The sequence below is a fragment of the Carassius carassius genome, chromosome 2 (genome assembly GCF_963082965.1).
Source record: "Carassius carassius chromosome 2, fCarCar2.1, whole genome shotgun sequence".
Lineage (NCBI taxonomy): Eukaryota > Metazoa > Chordata > Actinopteri > Cypriniformes > Cyprinidae > Carassius > Carassius carassius.
In genome coordinates, this window is record NC_081756.1 from 28,579,471 (window position 1) to 28,597,593 (window position 18,123).

At 37.7% G+C, this 18,123-nt stretch overlaps 1 protein-coding gene across 1 annotated transcript; it reads right to left on the reverse strand.

Moving 5' to 3' along the window:
- Positions 1–599: 599 nt before the first annotated feature.
- On the reverse strand, positions 600–17,821 carry LOC132107872 (V-set and transmembrane domain-containing protein 2B-like). The gene is made up of 5 exons (XM_059514187.1): positions 16,885–17,821; positions 16,342–16,529; positions 15,633–15,662; positions 14,036–14,438; positions 600–741 (listed from the first exon to the last, which is right to left on the reverse strand). Exons 1-5 carry the CDS (start codon positions 16,955–16,957, stop codon positions 653–655), a joined length of 783 nt encoding a protein of 260 aa, XP_059370170.1. The 5' UTR covers positions 16,958–17,821; the 3' UTR covers positions 600–652.
- Positions 17,822–18,123: the final 302 nt, after the last annotated feature.

The following is an 18,123-nucleotide window of genomic DNA, read 5'->3' on the forward strand; positions in this document are numbered from 1 at the left end:
AAGGAGAATTAAAACCGTACTGAAAAAAAAAAAAAGGAAAACAGAAAAAAAACAAACAAACAAACAAACAGAAAAAATAATACTAATACTAAACAATAATAATAATAATGATGATAATAATAATAATAATAAAAAAAATAATAAATAATAATAATAATAATAATAATAATAATCATCATAAAAACAACTATATATAAAAATAAACAACAATGATATTAAATTAAGAGAGCCATGCATTTAGCAAGGCAAACACTAGTATTTGGAAATTGGATGCAGCGTTTATGGGTGTCAGTTGTGTGTATCACACAGTTGTGAAGCTCTAATTCACATAGACTCCTTTTAATTTTTTTGTTGTTTTTCATCATGCTTCTTATAGAATCCATTTTACATCCAAATCTGAGACGGATCTTCTACACAAGTCCCAGAAAACAAAACAAAACATGGCCTTCTCTTTATTATTCAAGTTTTTTTCCCCACCACTATATTTATATTCCCATATGATATCATATCCCATTCCTCTCTGTCATGAGCCACAATGGTAGATATATTTATATATATATATATATATATATATATATATATATATATATATAGTTATATTTCCCTTTGTCGTTTGGTACATAAAGTGAGATCATTGGGAGCTGTTTGTCTCTTAGCAGGCAAACAGGAAGGGGAGGAGCTTATGTAGGACCAGCAGAGTGACGTAAAGGAGTGGCTCAGTGTTTGCCATGGCTCCAGAACCTGCACAAAAAAAAAAAAAAAAACAGCAGAGAAAGATAGTCAGAAATGTTTGTTAGATCCCAGTGCTCACTCAAATTAAATAAATATCATCAGTTAGTTTGGAAAACTGAGCATTTTCCTTGCTTTTAGGAAATTGTGGAAGTTTATTGCATCCAAATCTGATTCAGCATGTGGTTCATATAGTTCATATTATTAAAGTCATTCAAATGGCTCTTTCATAATAACTGCTACGAACAGTAATGTACGTACAATAGCAAAACAGTTTGCTCTGCTGGAGAAGTTTAAAAAAGGCACACATGGAGAGGAGAGCCCTATAGGGCCTCAATGTAAGCTACATGCCCTTGTGTGGAAAGTACATGACATTTCCTCTCTGTGACTGACAGCAAACAGCAGCCCACGGGCCTATTGAGTGCTAGCCAACAACGCCACAGCAGAATACAGGAACAGTTTGTGACAAGAATGCACTTACACAAACACATAACAGACACAAGAAAATGCCAGAAGGACACATTTTGATCACACATCCCTCCAATATAAACATGTACGCAAGACATAAACACACTGGTAATGAATCACTGCTTAACGGGCTGCAGCACTGCTGACTTTTAGAGTGTGAAACAGCCGTCTGTTTTCTGCCGTTCTGATTTTCCCATGGCCATTTCTCACGGCGCTCCTTTACTCTTACTCTACCGGAGAAATTAGCATGGCGTGACAGCAAAAGCTAGCACAACATCACAGCAGCTCTAGATACATATCTTACAGTGGGCTCCTGGAGCATGTCCATATGTTTAAAGAAGCCACATTTATTTCTCTTCCTCTCTTCTATCATCATCATTGTAGAGGGATGAAGATGGTGTTGTACTCGTGCATGGTTGGTTGATTTGGTGCAGGGTGGTTGTAAATTGGTGTGATTCAATTTCATGCTCTTTCTGTAAAGTCACATATTACAGCAGGGCTAACTCTTGATTTGACACAAAGAAAACATTCAGCTTTTCTGTCTGAATTACTGAGACATCCCCTTACGAAAATTAACCATGTTTTTACTACAAATGAATCCAAAAACATGGTTACTACAGTTAAACCTTGGTAACCACAAATTAACCTTGGTTTTGCTACACTAACCATAGTTTAGCCATGATATGTGTAGTAAAACTGTGGTTATACAAATGGTAGTTACTACACCCCCCCCCCCCCCCCCAAAAAAAAAAAAAAACACAGGTAAATACACTTTTACTATAATAAAACCAGTTGCACCATTCTGACCAAGATACTTCAACTTTCGAAAAACTCCCATCACTATCATCAACACCTCCAAAGCTTGCATATCATGTTAGCTTACCTGAGCATAACCAAATTCCATCCACTCCTTCTATTTTACACAGATCTATCACTGAAAACATGGATTGCTGGAATAACTTGCCACTGGCGGAGAAGCGTGGTGTAACGAATGAAATCAGAGGTGAGGAAAGAGTTAAAAACTGATATATCGAAGCTAAAACCTGAGGATCTTCCATAAATCTTCCTTAAAAAAGTCACTCTGCCTGCAAGGAAAATCTCCTACCAAGGGACATGATAGATACACACAAGATTAGACTAAAAAACAGTAAGTGAAAACACGAACAGACGTGCAAATCAGCTAAAATGGCAAAGTCATGACCCTGACTGTTGTGGAAATAATTACAGTCAGCATCGACACAGAGGGCCTGTGTCCAGCTCATTACTCACATGTCATCAGTAATCTCCTCCTCTCCCTCATTTAAACCCTCTAGAAAATAACGTTAATCCGTCTGTTCGCTTAATAACATATTTAATAAACACACCCCATTGATCAGGGTCAGTGCCACTTTTAATATATTATAATATTATGGTTCTCATACAGTGTGTAGAAGAACTTAATTCCTGGGTCATGTGTTCCCCCCATTGCTCATTTTCTCACTCTTTTAACTATATGCTACATGAAGCATCCTGCCTCAAGTCTTGCAACAACCTTGAAATTGCATTTTTTTTTATGTGGACTAGTCACTGTAAGAAGCAGAATTTTCTTAACTGGCCCTGTTCTTAAATGTATTGGCTCTCAGCGATATTCACAACCGTCCAGCCCTTGGGCCAAGTAGAAATGACCTGACATCCTGCATTAGTTTCCCCTGAAGCAATGCAGGGAACATGGTTATCATAATGATGGCAAATCATCCTGATGTATGTGCAGCCCACTTCTGAATCATTTTATATTGATAATAACAACAGCATTTGCAGTGTTCTTACAGCATCTGCAATGTTCTTGCTACATTACAGAATTTTTTTAAATAAGTCATGTCACATTTTGCTTTTATCAGCTGTTTTCACTCCCTTCTGATCTCAGCAGGTGTTCTTAAGCAGAGCTAATGGCCCTTGAGGGCCCACTGGGAGATCAGAAGCAATGGACTTTAAAGATGAAGGATTAGAGGGTTACTGTGTGATCATATCTGTTGAGCTGAGACCATGTTCCTCTCCCTCTGAGGGATAATAGAGTTTCAGCAGCTCACTCTACACACCTCAAAATCCAATTGACTATGGATTGTCGAAAATGTGCTATAAGCTACAGGCATACACTGGGCTGCCCCAGCATGCCTGTGAATGCATAGACTGGTGTAGTTAATCAATGACTCCTGCAAAGATTTTTCATTTTTCATTTCATTTCATTCTTAAAGTTGCTGTATGTAAGTTTTTGACTCTATTAAAGCATAAAAATACCATATATTTAAGAAACATGCTAAGTTAACATTCTTGTTTATCTGAAAAACAAGTCAGTTATTCTCCTTTGAAAATGTGTGTTCAATGTGCCCAGAATGTCTATCATTGTTTTGCTTTGTGAAACCCGCCCTTTGCCAGTTTACTCAATTGTATTGCGGCATCCTGGGTTGCCAGTTGCTGGAAAACAGAGTGTATTTCATTTTCGTTAATTGTCAAGTGCGCTCGTTCCTGAATTTGGACTGCAATGCCTAGTTCAACTATTCGGTCTCAAACCTACATACAGCTTCTTTAAGATGCTGATGGATCTATAATGAGTTATAATATCAAAACCATGGTCCAAAATTGCAGTGAATATGATATACATGATATACATCTTCACATACAGTAAGCCTATAAAAAAATAAAAATAAAAATAGGCCCTTTTCACAGTGACGTCAGATAACTTCCGCTTTCCTGCAAAGCAGTGTATCTGTACTTCCGTTATACCGTTACACCGGAGACTTCTCGGAAAATGTGGGGAAAACTTTAATTATGAAAGGCATTAGTTAATAGTTAAGACCAATAATGTTAATGTACTTACAGTGGGGTTTTTTTGCGAACATTTTTCCGCATCTGCTTTAGATGGGTAGCTTGCTTGTTTTCAGATTTGTATGATAACGATTATGTGTCCACACAAAATACATACTTGAAACCTTTTCTCTTGTTTTTTTTTTCAGTTTATGTCATTCCTTGGATAATTTGTGAGAAACATTACACTGTGTAAATTAAATTCCCCGTACAGTTCGGCAATAATAAGACAAACAACGTGATTTTGTTTTTGTTTACATTACTATGGGAAAATGACATGGACACAAGTAGTAAAAGTAATTTTTATATTAAATCTTTTTTACTACATGGCAAGTTTCCCATCCATAAAGGCAAGTGGTCTGAAAAGAAACTCATTATCCAGTAAAAGAATAAACTTGCTTAATATTGAAACAAAACAAAAAGGACATCCGCGTATAGTTCTACAGAACTTTGGACTTCTACAATTACTTCTATTCCTCCATTCAATTTTGCTTTAATTACACATATACCATGTTTTTAATTTGTGAATTATTATTGATTATTATGATCGATCTATGATTTTATTTTTGTTATAGGTTATAGCCTATGCAATGTGAACTTACAGCTATGACCAGCGTTTTTTATTTATTTACACAAATACTGGCATCTGTTTTTAACTGTAAAAGCTTTTTATATAAACTTAATATATTTATTTCTGAATTACATCAAATAATAAAACGGAAAAATTATAGACCCCATTTATTGATATTTAAATAGTACAAGCTTGCTATGTTGAACTATTCTTGTACATACAGGCACTGTAAGCAGGACATACATTACTGAATGAAAAGGCTTTCCACATGTTAATGTCTTAAACGTTGCCCAAACAATCTGTTTCTGCTTAAAAGCCCTATGTTTTCGGCAGCAGCTATTTAAATTTATATGTGAGCGATATCTGTTAGTCAGTTTCTTGGTTACTATTTCTTTGATATAGCTCCAGGTGGCCACACCAACACCATAAATTTACTGGACTAAAGAAGCGCTCCAAGTGCATATTAAACATTAAAACATGGATGTGTTGTTATTTTTACTTTTTACAGCTGGAGAGCTTACTGACAGAAAGCTTCTTTTGAAAGTGACTTCTGTGCTATTGGCAATTGACAATGGACCTCTTTTGCCCGCAAAAATACACCAATGTCACCACACCTTAACACATGATTGTTCTGGAACGTGTTCTGACAAAGCCAACCAAAACAAGCCACGCAACATGGGTTCATTTATTCAATAGAATTCGCACACAGACACAACGTTCCCATGAAGTAATATGAAATATGAAATAAATCTGGAAATAGGAGACCAGATGGAAACAGTAATGTATCCACTTGACCACTTGAGTTTGCATTATCTAAAATACTTAATACTAAGTGGAAACGGGGCCTGATAGAAGGCACAAACTGTCTTGATTGGTTATTTTGTGATCGACTGTGTAACGGATATGCAGTTCATCGATTCATTGGTTCTGAACTAATGAATCACGGTTCGTTGAATCTAAAACAATGCAAACCCAAAGCTTGTAGATTTTGAATTCAGGCATATAAACCCAACTCTCTCTAAACTAAATGCCTGGCGCCAGCCTGGCTGGATTTAAATTATTTACGACACTGTGGACGAGAAATTCCACAGTCACGTGAGAAGCCTCAAAGGAGAAACGAAACACATTCCACAACACACACACACACACACACACACACACACACAAACCTTTCCTATAGGTTCTTTATGTAAGTCCTTAATAATATGTATTTTGAATAGGTTTGTGTGTTGCATAAAATGGTTAATCCTGTTATGCGAGGATTATAAGTTGCTGACTTGTAAATTGGAAATGTTTCTCCTAATTTTAATGTTGTCAAATAGAATCATGAGTTGTAACCCTACCCCCCTGACCAGGTCGTAAAACTTTATGACCTAACTGACAGAACAGCAAAGCCAGATCAATGGTACCTTTTTAAAACGTATTTCTAAACATATTGACTGTGTTGCCTTTTTGGTGCATTGGATGTTTTCTATAATCAAATTGGAGTATAATGTTTATCGTGTGTTAATCAAACTTTAAATGTGTGTAATTCTGCATATGAATGTAACGTCGTGTTTCTATCAGTTATATATGTTATTTTTGGTATCAGTTTAATCGTCATGCTTTGACGGACTCACTAATATAAAGGAAATTAATGAAAAATTTATTAATCTGGAATTACGAACTTGCTAGAATATCACTGCTGAAATCTGATAAGCCAGAACTTATTAGAGTGGGTGGTTCCCCAGAGACAAAGGAACTTTTTCCCGCTTCAGATCGCGGACGTTGTTGTTTGTTCGCGCAAACAGAGGCGTGAACCAGTCACTCCATAAGTAGAACTGACCCAGGAAGTTCCTCCCGGTCTTGTTTTTCTTGCTCTTCTTCGCTCTCTTGTCCCCGTCTGTTCCCATCTCAGCACGGCGGCTGAGAGAACAGCCATTCTCATGGCTCCATCCGGAGCTTTCATCTTCGTTGTTTTCATTTCTTTTACTTACTAAGTTCCTCTCTACACGAGGAAGACGTATTCTGAATCATTACGTTTGTTGGACCTTTCAAATATCGCGCGATTCTGCAGCAGCCCCGGAAGACACGAAAGAACACGCCTAGCTACAAAGGACCACGCTCACACGCACGCTGGTCTGGCGAGTCACAAAGTGACCACATGCAAGTATCATTCTCTATGGAGATTTAAATGCTGCTTAAAGTTTGTCTATTACCTTTTCAAGGAGATTTGATTCCTTGTTGTCTTTCAAGGGTTACTGTCTGCGAGTTTGCATAACTGGGCGCGTAATTCTGTGATCACGCCTAATTCTCTCACCTCTCTCTCTCATCCTCTCTCACTCATTCTCTCTCTCTCTCTCCCTCATTTGGATTCCGTTATGTCTTGTACAAAGTTACTGTCTGTATTTTCGTACGCGTATTTACTCTGTGTGATTTGTAGTTTGATGTATTATTACACTGTAAAACCTGACAAGTTAACTTAACTCAAACCGTTTGAGTAAACAGATTGCCTTGATTTAAACCATGTAAGTTTTTTAACTTTGCATTTAAGTAATTAAGTGATTAACTAAGTGCTGATTGAGAATAAGTGATGAACAGCTGCTGTTAACAAACAGAATCACTGAAGAAAAGAGAAACACAAGAACTACTACAACTGACTTCAGACACAGCCTTAGATGAAATCAACTGAAATAAAATACATGAAATCTCTCAAGATCTGATTAAACAACCCCACAAACAGTATCACCAGCTTCACTTATTAATAACCAGACTGACTTTATTTCTGTCAGACGTCTACAGAAGATCTTATTGAGAATAAACTAAGGTTTAGATGTTGATTTATTGTTTCATTTGAAGTAACCATGTTAGAGATCAGTGTTTGCTTTAGTTGGGCTCTTGACCCTTGACTTCTGTCTTAGTCTTTTCTCTGGCTGTTATAACCGTGTGTTTCTAAAACACATTTGTTGTAATTCAAAAGCCCAGAAGAAATGCCATCAGGTGTTAACCTAGGTTGTTATACTTTATATTGGTGATGATAATCATCAATTATTGAACTGTAAAGAGTCTAATCTCTGATAAAATAGGTGTTGTGTAATTTGATTGATTATAGTAAAAGTGATGCTAAGAGCCAGTGGTTCTGTGATAATCAGTTAATATGAATGACTTTTCGAACAGTGTTGTCTTCTACGGTGTCAATTAGTCACACACAGACATCAATAATCAGAATATGAACCTCAACAATGTACCATAAAAAAATGCTGCAGAGCATGCTGGGAGCCATGGATGAGTTTTGTACTACAATAGTACCCAGCATGCATTGCAGCATGTTTTTTTCGTCACCATTGTAGAGGTTCATATTCTGATTATTAATGTCTGTGTTTGACCAACTACTGGCATAGAAGAAAAATGTATGTGTACAAAATGTTTATGAAGTCATTTTTATATTAACTGAATCTTAGTCTCATTTTTACTAGGTCAACTTCTACTAATTGCACATTTATTTCATCAGAGATTAGTCTCTGTACGGATCAATAATTGTGAATAATAATGAATAACTATCATCACCTATATAAAGTATAACAACCTACATCTAGGTACAGGTTAACACCTGATGGCATTTCTTCTGGGCTTCTGAATTACAACAAATGTGTTTTAGAAACACACGGTTATAACAGCCAGAGAAAAGACTAAGACAGAAGTCAAGGGTTAAGGCCCAACTAAAGCAAACACTGATCTCTAACATGGTTACTTCAAATGAAACAATAAATCAACATCTAAACCTTAGTTTATTCTCAATAAGATCTTCTGTAGACGTCTGACAGAAATAAAGTCAGTCTGGTTATTTATAAGTGGAGCTGGTGATGCTGTTTGTGGGGTTGTTTAATCAGATCTTGAGAGATTTCATGTATTTTATTTCAGTTGATTTCATCTAAGGCTGTGTCTGAAGTCAGTTGTAGTAATTCTTGTGTTTCTCTTTTCTTCAGTAATTCTGTTTGTTAACAGCAGCTGTTCATCACTAATTCACAATTAGCACTTTGAGTTAAGTTTAATTGTCGGGTTTTAAAGTCAAGGCAATCGGTTTACTCAAACGATTTGAGTTAAGTTAACTTGTCGGGTTTTACAGTGTAGTTCAATTATTAAAAACCAATATATATTCATGATTGCCTCTGTCTAAACGCTCACATCACGAGTCAATGAAATGTCTGATCTTTAGCTACAAGCTCTTTACTTTTTAGTAATCGAAATTTCATAATGATAGGATAATGTTTTCATGGCCAGAGAATATTTTTCCTTTCAATTATAAGAAGTGATAACTTTATTGAAAGTTGATAAGTTAATCTGATGGCCGTTTGCTGGACAAACCACTGTTTGATTTGCGGTAATTTACAGTAACAGATATCACTATAATTGATATGAAGAATGGAATATTGACATATTAATGAGTAAATTACAGTGCCTTGTAATGAGTTATTGATATATACAATTGACCTATTTTTCATCTTCAATAATTTTAATGTAACTGTCATATGAGACATATATATATATATATTAATCATATTCCTGATTAATTATTAAAATTCCCTATATATCATTTGAGTTAATTATAATGTACAACCCAGTGCGGCTACAACTGCAATGTATCACCATTTCTGTGTTTGGTGTTGATGGACAAATTTCTTCCAATGGAATAGTCATGTTACACCTGTACTAGTACATGGTGTAAGTGTAAAACTAAGTAAGATGAAATTTACAGTAGTAAATAACAGCAAAATCTGTGTAACAGCAAATAGCATCTTGTTTACACTGTGTACAATATTGATACATGCCATCAGTACAGAAGTAAATAGAAGTGACATCCTATTTAAGTCTTTACGGATTTGTGATGGAGTGGGTTAGTGAAAACAGTCTTTGATTGAAACAGCTGACAACGAGTCATGAAGCTGTCGTATTTTTCTCTAGACTGGCCATTTATTCTGTCACCTTCTATTTTTAAACCTCTTTCTATACTGATTTTAGCCAGCTATCATATATCTATTATTCATTCTCTAATGGTTTATGCTCAGGCTTACCTTCATCTCTCTCTCTGTCTCTCTTGCTGTCTATGTGAGTTATGTAGCCAAACAAAAACTAGATTGAGAGAATGTTCCCCTTGATTTCCCTAGTGGAGTCAGCAGGTACACAACTAAACACAGTGTCCCGACATGACAGAAGCTTAGATGAAACAATTAACACTCGCCTAAGAGTGCTGAAGTGCTTCCCACACAGTGACAATGCACAAACATTTCCAGTTAAAACATGTCTGCAGCAAGTGGGTCTGCAGCTGGATGAGATTCATCAGGTAAGTGTGAAAGCTGTGCAGCACCACTAAACACTGGGTTTTTCCCCTCAAGCACACAATCAGCCCACCACCACAACCCCCTGTGCTCGCTCTCAAGGGGAACGCAGTTTGATAACAGGTGTTTTAAGTTTGCAAAATGTGTGGGAGGCAAAAATGTGCTTAAAAAGTAAGTAAAACTGAACCAGGAATGGCACACGTGTTCTGTAGAGTTATCATGCACGCAAAATTACCTGATTGATGTTTGAGAGCATTAGAAAAAACACACTCACAGACAAACAGAGACTAGACTAAAAACAGCTGTGCCGCTGGAGTGATATAAACTTATCAAGGACGCCAAGGTCACCAGGGGTGACATAATGCTTTGTGGGTAGAGATTGAATAAGCCAGTTTGTGCTTCTTCTCTTCTTTTTCTTTTTGTGTTTGTCTTCATTTTGTTTCTTTTTGTCTTTCTCAAACCGCCAAAATAAAATAATAGTTCATCCAAACAATGAAATCTCTACCATCATTTACTCACCCTCATGTCATTTCAAAGCTGCATGACTTCCATTCTTCTGTGACACACACACACACACACACACACACACACACACACACACACACACACACACACACACACACACACACACACACACACACACACACACACACACACACACACACACACACACACACACACACACACACACACACACACACACACACACACACACACACACACACACACACACACACACACACACACACACACACACACACACACACACTTGTCCATGGAAAGAAAGAGAAAATACAAAGCTACAATTACCTTACCTTACGAAAAAAAAAAAAAAAAAAAAAAACGAAAAATGTTTGTTTGTTTCACAGAATAAAGAAATTCATACAGCTTTGGAACAACATGTGGTTGAATAGTTGATGAATATTACATTCCCTATTAAATTTCAAAATTTTCACCCCATCTCCTGCCCAATCCCTTTTTCTGATGTAAATAGCCAAATTCAAGGGTAAATCTTAAAATGAAGCTGTGTAATTTGATTATTCAAACCTGCTAAATCTGTGTAAAAACTTTTTTACATCAATTTAACCTAAGGGGAACCGCAAAGAGCAATGGCATTAATATGAAATGAGCTTCTGAATTAATTAAACAAACTGTATGCTGAGACAACGTCTTATTCCAGCAAACATTACCACAATTGGCAATTAATTATAGAGCAGGTGTACAAAAACACACAATGCTTGACACTCTCATGAGAGGAGCGATCAGACAGAAACTGTTCCTTAGAGACCTGCATTTTTGTAACCTTATTGTTCTTGGGCTTTGTGAGCATCTGTGGTCATTTTCAATAGCATGATGAGTTAATCTGTTCTTTCCAGTAAGGACAGACATGCCACCCAGTCCTGCTGGGGAAAATAACAAATAAAAGAAGTGAAACCAGCAAGAGGCAATTCAACGCACCTGACTGTGTGCAGAAGGCCAAGCTTATCAGCTCCTGCCCATGGCATTCCTTTAATATTAATTGTTTCTGCCACTCAATGAGATGACATTATGGAAAAGTGACAGATGCATGTTGTGCAAAAGAGTAGTTGTGTGTGTGTGTGTGTGTGTGTGTGTGTGTGAGAGAGAGAGAGAGAGAGAGAATGAGAGTGAGTGTGAGCAACGAGGGGTGAATTTTCCTTCCCTCCTCAAAAGCTGGCACTGTGGTCAGAGCTGAAAGGTGCAATCCTTCAAATGTGGCAGATGACTCTTTAACCTTCTCAATCCAATGACAAAAACAGAGCTCTAAACCAAAAAGAGAAAAGGAGACATACAAAATAAATTGGAGATCTTTCTGTCAATGTTAAATGTGGCAAAGCATTTACTGACTCATGACAGAGTGACTAGCGCTGGTTGGCTGGTTCATTTGAATCAATTTGCCTGACCCTGTGAATGACAGACTCAAAACTCCCTTCCCACATTCAGAAGTGTAATGTGGGCTCTCCATCATAACAACTGCAAACGTAGCCTACACAAAAAAAAAAAAAAAAACTTACACATTATCAATTAATGTCAAATGAGGGAGATGCACTGGAGATTTGAAACCCTGGCTTGTATTTCTAAGGTAAATTACCCATATATACAATAAAGAAAATAATAATAATAATAATAATAATAATAATAATAATAATAATAATAATAATAACAATAATAATATGTTTAATTCATAATTTTGTATGACAAGCCAAAATGTAGAGAGAGTGAAATAAAGCCTGGAATGCAATACCGTGGAGGATCAGTGCACTGGCCCTCTTAATGTCCGACATGCTCGCCAAATGGCTGCCTCCATGTCTGGCTGCACTAAAGATAAGGCTGGCTGAGCATGTTGGCACACATACAGTCACTCGCACACACAAACACTCATCTATATATACACACGGTTGTCATAGTCTCAAAGGTTCCAGCATGTGCCATTGTTTTATATAGGATCAAATGCATCCTGCTGCTTAAGCATCTTTAACAAGAACATAAATTAAAGCTACACATAATGAGGATATTTTGCTGGATTGAAAGGATTGTAGCATCTTAAACAAGTCCAAGAACATACTGCCGACAAGGGTCTCTCATAAGACTTCACTGGGTCGTTACCTTCCACTATAACTGTAAACCTCACTGTATCAGTCTAGTCCACAGTGTTTAGGAGTCACTGCAGGATAATGCATCCCTGTCACAAACAAACTCCTCTGGCTCAGCCAGAGACTTCATGTAATCACCCTCTGTTGTCTTCAGGAATCACTCCTGCAGTGACAGAAGCCCGAGTCACAACACACCCAACCCTCTAAATCCCCAATGAAGCCCCCAATAAATAGAGGCCCTGACCTTGAGTCAAGAGTTAAAGAGACAAGGTGATATCTTGATAACCTCTCTGTCACATTGCACAATTTTCAAAAAGAGACAAGAACGGTCAAGGCTTTGCACAGAGGCAGGACAGATTGCAATGGCACTTCCTGCTTAAGACAGACATGGTGTCACCAACAGCTTTTTTCTCTCTTGAATTTTCACTTACACAGCATAGAGTGCATGATAAATAAAACATCACACACAGAAAACACACTATGTTCAACTGCCTACTGAGCGGACAGAGATTTGATATGGCACGGTGACAAATTTTACCTTCTAGCAATCATGATAATTCTGAGATGTGCTTCATTGAATAGTGTGTGTATGGGTCACAACAACAGCCTACAGTGTGGCGACCAAATGTCCCCAATGATAGTAAATCCTGAAATCACCAGTCCTGAAGGATGCAGTCAACAGTGCCCAAGAGGAAAACAGCTTAATAAACATAATAAATAATTCCTTAATTAAAATCTATAAATGCAAAGAGTAATCAGGGAGGGTTAGGCTAAGGACTAAGATAAATAAAATGTTAGCTCATTATAAAAAACAAAAAAGTCAATTGAAAATCCCACCATGATAGTAAAGCAATGTGCCAACAGGTTTTGCCAACTCCAAATATCCCCTCAGGAATAATAAAATCTGAAATTGCCTACATTGTGGAGGCCAGCTTATGGTCCACATGCGAAAAACAGCCTAATAAACATTCTAAATGAATGGGCATAGTTAAATTAAACTTGGGTGAGGTTTACGGGCAGAGCAACAAAAATGAATGGCCTAAGTTATTGCCTTTACACACGCATACATTTTGAAAATACAGACACCTCTCTGTTGGAAGATATTTCAAAAACAAAATATGCTTACTCATATTATAAGGATAATATCAGAATTAAATGCCTAAACTGTATATGTAATTAAATAAACAAACATAATTTCAATATGAGCCACATTTTATAGTAGGCTACGCACCAAGAATGTTTTCAGACGTATTCAGCTACTCCCTGGGTTCCAAAATTAATTTAATTAATTAAATAAATAAATGAATAAATGCATACATACATACATACACACACACACACACACACACACACACACACACACACACACACACACACACACACACACACACACACACACACACACACACACACACACACATAAAAGCACAACCAAACACGAGCACCTGATTATTTTTCCTCTCTAGACCGCTCGGTGTCGCTGTTGCACTGTCACTCACCGGATCCGTGTTGTTGTCTCAGGATAGATGAATTGCCCGGCCGAGGCGAAGCCGACGACTTGACTGCAGAGCCCGTTGTAGTCGTTGAAGGAGGAGCGGGTCCTATTCCAACTGGCGGAGGCACGCGGGGTTTCCCCTGACCCTGGCCCGGCTCAGAAGTGGCCCGTCCACCCGTCGCTGTGTTGCTGTTCCTCAGTGGCCATCGGTTCTGGATGTGAGATACAGCCTCCTCGGCTAGCATTCCCTCGCGCGGTGTCACGCGCAGAGTGGCCTGCACCTTGTATTCCTGAGTCTCATCAGAGTACAAGTCCAAAACCCGACACTCATACACTCCCTCGTCCTCCTTCCGCACACCCGATAGGCTGAGCTTGTGGGAAATAGCGTTGCCCTGGACCCTCACCGTCTGCTCACGAAGAGACATACACGACACGTCACAACAGGTTTTGTTGACGTGTAGTTTTTGCAGCCCAGTCAATTATTATTCGTATTATTTACACTAAACAAAGCTTGTCGGAATTATCGGGCCTGGGGCTGGTTAGTTGGAGAGTCTTACAAGTAGCCTACATTTTACGAGCTAAATTCCACACATTAGCATACAATATGCAAGCTGCTGCTTTCAGTAAGCAAATTCGTTCAAAATGTTCATCTGTAGCAAATAGATCTTTTCGAATTCGCGTTCGCACTGGGAGGTCACCATAGCAACAGTACGCCAGAGAACCTTGCGTTAGGAACAGTTTCGAACGTTTCCTTTGCGAAACACAAGTAGCCGTCTGTCATTGTTTATTACTTTATTACTGATTCACATCTCACACGCAGGCTATAGTATACCAAACATAGCCTACTAGTCGTGAGCAATATGATTTCTGCGAGTCCAACCTCACAAGACTGAGTCCCAATTAAGTATTACCTATAGAACTAGCATTTGTAGGCCTATATAACTTTTTATAGAACTATATATATATATATATATATATATATATATATATATATATATATATATATATATATATATATATATATTTATATATATATATATATATAGGCTATATATTTATAGAGTTTTAGTATAATTATTGTTATTATTATTTCAATAGTTGGCCCCTGTGAAAACCATTATAATTACATAACAGTTACTGAAAGTTTTTTTTTATTTTTTTTTTTTTAAGTTTTATTGCTAGCTGAAATTGCACAAAGTTGGACTGCGGACAACCGCAAGGCTACGTCAGATGTCTCTGAAAACTCAACCACGTTTCCCCCTAATGTTATGTAAACAGATTCAGAGCAGCGTCTATTTTTATTCATTCCTAAAAAATATATATATATATATATATATATATATATATATATATTCTGATTCTCAGGCTCAGCTGAATCTGTAGTCATATCAACAGATGCGTGCTCATTCTCTCTGGTACACACACTTTGATCATTTTAGAGGAAAACGTCGCAACAGCGTTTTATTAATTAGCCTACCCTAATTACTTTCATACTTAAATATTTTCGTTTATTTCGTCAAGCGAGATTCTGATTCTCCTAAACATAACAAAATGTTATGAATAAAAATATGGTTAGTGTGAATACGGATTGTAATACTCACGCTTATTTTCGTGGCGTCCCGGTGGGCAACCTGTAATAGATCACATTAAAACAACATGAGTAGCCAGCATGAGTATGTAGTTTCATTAGGCTGCTCGTGTCACAATATAAAAGTTCAACTTGTATTGACGCTTGGAAGATAATAATGAACGAGAGGGCCGTTCACTTGCAGCAGCACCATGGACAGCAACAGTTTGCTTTGGTGCTGTTTTGCAGTATTTTTCATATTGCTATGCGACAGGATTCGTATTACTGTTTCAACTTACATCTAGTGTTTCATATGTCACTTTCAATAAAGGAGACCTTCAGGTCCATCGACAAAGCTGAGATCCGCTGGTAGACTTTATTTTTGATTAGGTTTGAGAGTCAGCAATTGAAAGTTATGATATTGTTTCTTGTACAAGAAACCATATCAGGGCTTGGTAAACACCATGTAGGCTACCAGTTAAATCTTTTTATTTTTTTTTAATATATATTTATTTTTATAAATAAACATGACATCACAGTCCTATTCTTCTTCTGAATGCCCACCCACAGACACCCATCCCAACTCGATTCAACGACATAAATTAATAACTAATCGCCTCAGTGCTTTTAACTGAGAACGCTCATCACAAGGGATCCAATAGAGGCATCTGGACACGTGAAGCCCTGCCACATCACAACTGCCTGCGTTCAAGCGGCTTTGAGAACAAAGGAAGCCCATTTACCTTGGCTCTGTTGGCCGGAGCGCTAATCTGCAGTTCGTGAGCGAGCTCTTTAGCAGCCGCTTCCTTGAGGTACCACCACTGAATCTCCAGAGAGAACGGCGAGACTCCGACGGCTCGAAAAGCGCATGGCATCTCTATGTCCTCGCCCTCACCGACACTCACATCTTTGGGCACTTCAGTAAATGTGGCTTATAAATTAAAAAGATAGTTAGTTAAAAGAAACCCACCAAATAGATTCACTTAGGTGTTTCAAAAGCATTGTCTTGAACTGTATGTGGCTTTAGTAGCCCATGGTTCATGAGAGTATGGTCAGTTCTCCACAACCTATCATAACAACTTATTATTTATGAATATAATAACAGGTTCCATATGCAACGATATGGCATACTACTACTACTAATAATAAAAAAATACATAAAGACAATGACACTTAAACAAGTGCAATATCGTAATTTCACATGAGTAAAAAAAAAAAAAAATCCTTACAGGCTGAGTAAATACGCAACATGGGAGAGACTAAAATCTATTCAACTTTATACTCACCATTTACACAGAATAGCAGGGGCGCATTCAGAATGAAATAATAAAGGACGCTGTGGAGTCCCCGTTTTTCCATGTCATAAATAGAGTGGTCAGATCGGAGAACAGATGATAGCGGTCATTTGGCCTGGGGATACAGGTTTTATTTCATATGCATCTCCATAACTTCGTCTCATCCGGGTTTCTTGTTTATAAGATGTAGTTTCTTCCCCGAAATGTAGAATAAAAGCACAGAAATTTCCAAATAAGATACTCCAAAACGATCCTGCGTCAGTCAAACAAAATGTAAAATCCAATGTTGCGGACCAGAAAACCAACTATCTGTTGGGAAAACTGTGTGTGAAAAGTACTATTCTCTTGAGTAAGTATCCTTTGCCCCTAAATAATCCTCTGTTCCTCCGTTTGCTTCCTATCAAGATAAAACTTACTATCAACAGTAGGAAATCTGCTCACTTTGGTCTCTATTAAAAGAGAAAAAATCCGCGATTCGTTTCCACCACCCATCACAAAACAATCCCGTGTCTAAATCCGCAAACCCAAAAAAAAACCCCTAAAAAAAAAAAAAAAAAAAGAAACGTCTGAGGATAAGGAATTCTCCTCGACGTTTTTAAGGAGCAGTTAAACACCTAAACGAAGATGCGGCATCGGTGGATCGTTCCAGCTCGCGCCACCGGAACCTTCTGCTTTGTGTGTGTGAGCTCGCGAGCAGCGAGGAGGCGCTTTGGCATTTCCAGACCACTGACAGACTGACGGGGTTTGGGAGCAAACTAACCGTCTCTGTCTCTCAAATCAGCATACCGCTCGACCAATAAGAGGAAAACCGTACCTGCGGACTTGCAAAGCAAATCACTGAAGAAAGAAAGAAAAGCGCTTCGGCGATTTATGCGGTTTATTCTGCGAGAGCAAGCGACCATCAAATTAGCAGGTGTCGCGTCATGACCAGAAGTATTTCATTTTATCATTGCAAGTCTGATAGCTCAAATTAGGTGGTCACCCTTAATCTCTCTCTCTCTGTAATAATACCATCGAGGTAATCTGCGTTTCTTCTCCTCCCTGTTGGAAAATCCAGATCTAGTAACTATTTTGGAATATGCTGGTTTCTAGCTGGTCTAAGATTCTCATTAGACATCCAGATAGCCCACCTACTGTATGTCTGCAAGATGTCTGTTAAAAATCACTTCATCTGGAAAGCATCTGCAGTATAATAGACATCTTTAAGATGTCAGTTTTACATACATTTTA